At 40.7% G+C, this 6,962-nt stretch overlaps 1 protein-coding gene across 1 annotated transcript in view; it reads left to right on the forward strand.

Annotated features, from left to right (window-relative positions):
* The first annotated feature begins 6 nt into the window (after nucleotides 1-6).
* MCMBP (minichromosome maintenance complex binding protein) overlaps nucleotides 7-6,962 on the forward strand; it is a 15,239-nt gene continuing 8,283 nt past the window's right edge. The window contains exons 1-8 of the mRNA XM_029962027.1: nucleotides 7-66; nucleotides 685-770; nucleotides 1,854-1,994; nucleotides 2,306-2,347; nucleotides 2,806-2,907; nucleotides 3,416-3,545; nucleotides 4,887-5,038; nucleotides 5,762-5,863. Coding sequence (XP_029817887.1) covers nucleotides 9-66; nucleotides 685-770; nucleotides 1,854-1,994; nucleotides 2,306-2,347; nucleotides 2,806-2,907; nucleotides 3,416-3,545; nucleotides 4,887-5,038; nucleotides 5,762-5,863 — 813 coding nt within the window. The 5' untranslated portion in view covers nucleotides 7-8. The remainder of the gene's footprint in view (nucleotides 67-684; nucleotides 771-1,853; nucleotides 1,995-2,305; nucleotides 2,348-2,805; nucleotides 2,908-3,415; nucleotides 3,546-4,886; nucleotides 5,039-5,761; nucleotides 5,864-6,962) is intronic.

Consider the following 6,962-nt stretch of genomic DNA (forward strand, 5'->3'; position numbering starts at 1 on the left):
ACCCCGCCATGCCGTGCGTGGGCGACTGGCTCAACAACCCCCTCAGCATCGTGCAGGGCTTCTTCGGTGAGGCGGGACCGGCGTCCCCTCGGCCCGAGCGGGAGCGCCCTGAGGGCGCCCGGAACCGGACGGGGCTTTCCCTCGCGGGGTGGTGGCGGGAGAGCGGCGAGGCTGCTTGTGTGCCTTCTGTACCTCATGTATATCTCACGTACCTTATATATATATATATCATCTATATCTCGTATATCTTGCGTATCTTGTGTATCTTTGGATTTCGGGAACAACGCGTGCTGTCCACACCGATCACTGCTAATGTTACCAGTGCCATCACCGCGGCTGTTTCTGTGCTAGGATCGATCTTAACTAAAAGGTTATGGAAATAAAAACCTTCCGCGCGGGAAGCGGTGCCTCAGCTCCTTCCCTTTCTCCTTGAGGCGTTGTGGAGCTTTTCCTCGCTCCCGAGAATGGCTGTGTGTGTCTTGGCTGGCCTGGAAGCCTGTAAATTGTGAAGTCATGAGTTACAAGAGGCATAAATTACACTAAAATGCAGTCATTTGTAGTCTAAATTGCACCTGCTTCCCCAGAATAGAAGGAAAAGTTTGCTTTGTTCGCTGTGTTGTGAGAATGCTGGATAGAGGTCTGTTACCGGTGCTAATGCGTGTGTAAATGTGGTTTTTTTTGTAGCCCAAAATGTTCCAAACTCTGATTGGGAAAAGAAGGTAACCGAATACTTCAAGGAAAAATTAAAAGAAAATAATGCCACTAATTGGGTAAGAGCGTTTGATTCTTTTAGACTTGCACTTTCCTCGAGTCTCGTTGTTGTTTACATTTTATTGGAGAAGTTCCTCCTTTTCGTGATAAGCACAGGGCCGAATTTCAGGCCCAGGCTTAAGGATATGTTGTTTACATCTCGGCTGCTTTTTTCTTTTTTTAACCTGTGTGCGAAGCCGGGCTGTGAACTCCCGGCTGGGATTTCAGCCTTGCCTTCGGCACAGCTCCTGCCCCGGGCCGTCCCTGCCGGGCGCTGCCGCTCTGCAGCACAGTCAGTAGATGGCAGGAGCTGACAAATATTGTCATTTTTGGGAGTGTTTGTCCCTGCCCTCTGTGCCCCACGAGCTTCCCGACTGCTGCTTGTAAACCTCTTCTCCCGTGAGGTTTTTATCGCGATGCTGGAAGCTTCTGTGTGGGTTGAAGGAGTAGCTGCCTGGGCTTTCAGGTTTTAGGACAAAACGCTTTTTCTGCTAAAACTGTGCTTTGTTGGGCTGGCTTTGTGCAGTTCAGCAGGGAAGCTGTGCTTAAGGTTTAAAAATAAAACGTGCACAGGTGAGTTCAAAAGCTGATGCTTTTTTAAAAGGCCGTAGCAAAAATGACATCGTGGAACATTGCTAGGGGGACTAGAAAGTTTCACATCAAATCTGTTCTACTTATGGCTGAGAAAACAGATGAAAATTATTTGATTTCTTTTTTTCTTCGTGAGGATTCCATACTTAATATTTCAATTATCTTTTTAATTATTTTTCATTTTAGTCATTTTTCAATCATAGTTTTAATCAAAGTGGGAAAAATCGAGTCAAATTGACAACATTAGAAGGAATTGAAAGCATATTTTCTTACTGAAGAGAAACATGAGGTGATATATGTTTGTTAAAATGCCATTTCCTATAGGGACACTTCTGGTTTTTGTTGCATTTTGATGTTGAATGTGGGTTTCTTCAACAAGTTGATCTTCAGATTTAGAAAACTCTACTCATATTGCAAGTCTCAATATTTCAAGTTACACCACCTGCTTTTGGCTTAGTTCAGTGCATTGCTTAATAGATACCAGTTGTGTAGAATAAACTCTTTTTTTACAGGTTCCATCACTGAATGATGTTCCTGTACATTACCTAAAACCCAACAGTCTGGTGAAATTTCGCTGCATGGTTCAAGACATGTTTGATCCTGAGTTTTACATGGGAGTGTATGAAACAGTTGACCCAAACACAAATGCACGTGTAAGTGAAATACTGATTTATTGTTTTAATAAATGCTTATCATTTTGTCCACTCTAGTTCTCATATTTCTATAGTTCCTAAGTTAAACTTATGGAGTTTGGGTACTATTTAGTAATAAGTGTGTTTGACTCAAATAGCATCAGTAATACATCACTTGTTAGATTTCTGTTGAGAAAAAGAAAATATTAAAATAAGGAAAGCTTTGGCAGTGTATCCGTGTGGGATTTTTGGACTGAAGTGATTTTAATGTGATTCCTGCTCAGGATTCCTTCAGAAAAAGAATGACTGCATTGCCTTTTCCTTCTTGACAGGTTTTGCATTTTGGCAAATACAGAGATGTGGCAGAATGTGGGGTAAGTTATACAAGATACACAAATTTTGAGATGAAATATTAGATGGAAAGTTGCCATTTATAAGTGTGATAGGACTTCTTTGGTACTTGCCCGTGGATTCCTGAGGATACTGCTCTTGAAATGCAGAATTAATCTCAGGTTTGGAAAGCAAAGTATTCATAACTGCTCCCTGGCATTCTAATTTCAGGAGGCTTCCAGCTGTTCCTGTTTTATTTAAAATTTGGTTTGCTTGGTTCGAGGGGGGAGTGCCTGTGAGTTTGAAAGTGTTTGCTGTGGGAAACAGCTCCTTCTGGTAGTGCTGTGCAATTGGAATCAAAACATTGCAGATAGAGACTGTTTGGATTCACTGCTTCATGAGTATGTTAGTTGTAACTTCTGGCTGAGTAACTGAATGTATTGGATTGCTTTAAAAAAAACCTGTAATCAGATTTGTAACAGAATTTCCCTTGGTATTCCAGCCTCAGCAGGAGATTGATTTGAACTCCTCACAAACAGTCACCTCAGAGAGACAGACTCTCTACTGTGTTCCAGTGCCTGGGGAATCTGCATGGGTGAAAGAAATATCTTTTTTGACTCTGTTATACAATCAGTGATCACCAACTAATTACATTGAAGGGAATAAGTTTGCTTAAAGTTTCTTTTTTCTCGGTGAATCAGGGTGAGGTGGCAGGTGTAGAAAGAGAAGAAAGGTAAAACTGATGGTGTGTTATATGCACAAAGAGGATGCAGATGAATGAGGTGTGGGAGAGAAAATTCTTGCATTTTTGATTTGTTCCTGACCACAAGCATGTTCTCTGGGAAAAAAAACCCTTTTTTAGAGGCTGATGGTGGAATAGCACTTGGTGGTTTTTAGTGTCTGTTTTCAACAAATCCATGACTCTCCAGACTCCTGCAGCAGGTTATTTGTGTGTCTGAAGAGGTGACATCTAGGTAACAGTTTGATTCATTATTTTAACGTCTTGCTCAAAAGAGAACACTAGAATTCTGTTAAAAAAGCAAACAACCAAACCTTGCTGTGCTTGAGCTGTCCCTGCTCAGTCTGTGGTTGTCCTTAACCCCCAATTCCACGCCTACATCAGTGCCAGCCAAGCCCGAGTTAGCCCTTCAACTTCCTACACCCCGAGTCGCCACAAGAGGAGCTATGAGGAAGATGAGGACATGGACCTGCATCCATCCAAACAGAAGGAGCAGCATATGGGTAACAGTTGCTATTGATGAATAGTGATGATGTCTTTCCAGAATTTGTAAAAATTTCTGGTTTAAAAACTGAAATATTTGCAGCTGTTTTGAATCACTGGTGTTGGTGCAGCCTTCAGAACTAATTTGGTGGCTTTGTCGAAGTCATCAGTGGTTTGATCTGAAGCAGAGTGGGAGAGTCTACAGTGTTACACGTGGGCTGTACGACTTGTTGGCATGACTTTGTGGAGCTCATTCCTGAGAGCAATCCTTTGTACAGCAGCACTGGTGCACTGCCTCTGGTGTGGGACAGCACACAAACAATTTAGAGCAGCAGGTTGAACCTGAGGAGTTTGTGTTTAATTTCCCACTGCATTACAGGTTTCACAGTAATGGGAGGGAAATTTTGTCTCTCACACCATGTGTGGGCCTTACTGTGTACATTGAAGCTGAACTCCATGTCAATTAGGTGCTGCTTTGCTACAGAGTGTGTATCTAACAAATATCTTCCAGCCTTCCCTTTTTTCCAATGTGATTTACTAATCCAACTTCCTAGAGGAACAAGATCCATGTCAGGCACTTGTAGCACCCTGAAGAAAGCATTTGAACCTTTTCAGAGGTTCAACACTGGCAGTGTGCAATTCTTACTTATGCTGTAATCAGTCTGTGAACTGTTTGTTTTGATGTTCATCCGTGGAGATTCTTAAACTGGAATGGGGCTCTTGAAGATTTTGGCAAGTTTTCTTTTCAACAAGAGGAAGTGGTTAGTTTAAGTTGTTGGTCCTGTTAAAGATAAAAAAATGGAGAAGTTATTACTTTCTTTGGTTCAGTGTTCTGTGTCTGTGGGGTTCATTAGCTGGACTCAGGATTTTCCTTTTGTATTCTTACCAGTTTGCAGGATAGTATAGACAGGATTGTCTTTGTACCCAGGACTCATCAATTGTAGAACAGATTTTTACTGCTGAAAATCTACAGAGATTTTTAATGTAAACTGATTCTTTATGCATATCTTTAAGAACTATCTGGGTTTTTTAGCTTGAAGTGCAGAAATATATTACCTTTGCAGTCTTATGGACTTTAAAGAAAAATCACTCACCCAATATAAACATTACATTTTGAAAATCAGATTTCTGGCCACGTTTGGGTTTCCAAGACACACAGATCTTTACCAGTACTCTCACACTTAATTTGACAATATAAAATATGCATTTGTGAGACTTTTTGGATGTCAAATATAGTGCATTATTAAACATTTTTGCCTCAAATGTCTTGTTAAATTAGTTTAATTCTATGTTGCTCCCTGAAGAAAGTTGTTCAGTTTTGCATTGCTGTTTAAAGAGCCTACAAATCCTGTGTTTTTCAGGCAGTGGAGCTGATATCCATGGATGTGTGGAGCCAAAGAGATTAGAAACAGAAGCTCCTGCGGGTCATCATCTCATTTCTCCCAACTGCTCCCCTCCACTTGACCTAAATTTTCCACTGCCAGGAGAGAAGGGACCAGCATGTCTTGTCAAGGTAACAGAAGTGGAGAGGGGATGATGAGCAGGGTTCTGTGTCCCTCAGTGAGGCAAACAGAATCCCATGTTAGAATGTAAGTAGTTAGTCTTGCAGACAGGTTTATGGGCACAGAAATTGTCTCTCCAGTCAATAATTTTGTTTCTACAGATCATTGCCTTCTTTCTTTTCACTATTACATTGTTTCTCTTCTTGAGTGCTGCATTTGAACTGCTGAAATCCCTCAGCAGCATGTTTTAGTTTGCACCTTTTCATCACAGTTTAAAAAAAAAATAGTCCAGTACTAGATGCTTGAGGGTGTAGCTGGAATTTCTGCTTTTAGGATTTTTCCTCTAGAGGAAAAAAGTTGTGATGGAACAAGCTGAAAGAAACAATAAACTACACATTTGTTTATTGGGTTTAAAATAGTCCTCGATTCACTACTGTGCTATATTGACTATGAAACTTCAACACAAGCTTTCTGTGCTGTTTCTGTACTGACTTCTCTTATTCAGCAGATCTTGATGAAACAGAACACAGTTGTTTACATTTGTGTGGCAAGGAATGCTAAGAGAAAAAAAATGGAATGATAGAAACTCACTTTTCCAATGTAGCTTAGTTAAACCAAGGGCTGGGAGAGACCTGTTCACACAGGCTGTTCTCAGCCCACACTCAAGTCTCCTGAGGTTTTTCCATCCTGCATCTGGCCCATCTGTCTCTGTCTTTTGTTTCCTTCTGGGACAGGTCTATGAGAGCTGGGAGAGCTTCAAAGTCAATGATGTGCTGGAGGTTTATGGTGTTTTGTCCGTGGATCCAGTGCTGAGCTTAGTAAACAGTGAGGAGAGGTAAGGCTGCCCTCACATGAAGGAAATGTTTGTTTCAATGAGCCGACAAGGAAATGTGTAAATACATAACAGTTCTGCTCAACTGGTGAATTTTGTTGCTTAAAAAAAACTTGATAAGGAAAATGTTAGATCAGTGTCTTGTAAACTAAGTCCAGTGTGCTCTGGTCCATCCTTACCCTTGGATATACAGGGCATCTGTTTTTTAGGTTGTTGTACAGTCCATAAAGCAGAAAGTGCTTCTATAGCTAAATGTTTTGTATTCTTTCATGCCTCTTAAACTTTCAGTGAATGAGTGAATAGTGAACAAGCTTTCAAATAAGCTTTAGAAGTACAAAATGTCCTTTTGAAGTAACTGTTAAGTCCATGAAAGTTGTTACCATAAACATTTCAGAAGAGTATAAAAAAAAAAAAAGTTTGCATGTCTGCATGGAGAGTGGTAGTGATCAAACTGAGTAAAAATTGGGCTGATTTTTTCATTAATTCAGGTATATCATCATGCTGTGCCACTGACAGAAACTTCCCCTTTCTCCTACTGTTCTGCAGTTACTTGTCTGACAAAATACAAACTAATCCAAGAAATCAGTTTTTAAAACAAAACTCTTGTCCAGTCTAACATAAACACTACTGATGTCTTGAACCACTGCACTCTGAATTATTTCTGTTGGTGATTTTGTTTATCCTTCTGATCAGTACAATATCCAGAGTGCAGTGTGAATCCTTTATAGTGCCAACTTCTTAAAAATTAACTCAGCTGCTCTTGGTTATCATCTGTGTGACAGCTAATCCCAGACTCACAGCTCAGTTGCTCTGTCACTGGTTGTTGTCTTTTTTCCCCCCTGAGTGTCATTCTGTCACAAAGAGACAAACTGGTGGCATTTAGCAATGTTTGGAGTGCAAACAAAAGAAGTTTAATGGAAAGGGGTGAACAGTGTGTTGGTGAACTGCTGAAGTGGCTTTGAGGTTGTAAAGCCTGTCAGCTTTTAGAACCAGTACAAGTTGATGAAATTTGTGCTAAACTTTAGCATCATCTGATGTAGTCACTTTAGGGACTTTAGTTTCTACATGGCAAATGAAAACCACCTGGAAGGAATTTTGTTAGG

Source organism: Manacus vitellinus, unplaced genomic scaffold, assembly GCF_001715985.3.
Source record: "Manacus vitellinus isolate BGI_N305 unplaced genomic scaffold, ASM171598v3 scaffold_40_pilon, whole genome shotgun sequence".
In the NCBI taxonomy this organism is placed as follows: domain Eukaryota; kingdom Metazoa; phylum Chordata; class Aves; order Passeriformes; family Pipridae; genus Manacus; species Manacus vitellinus.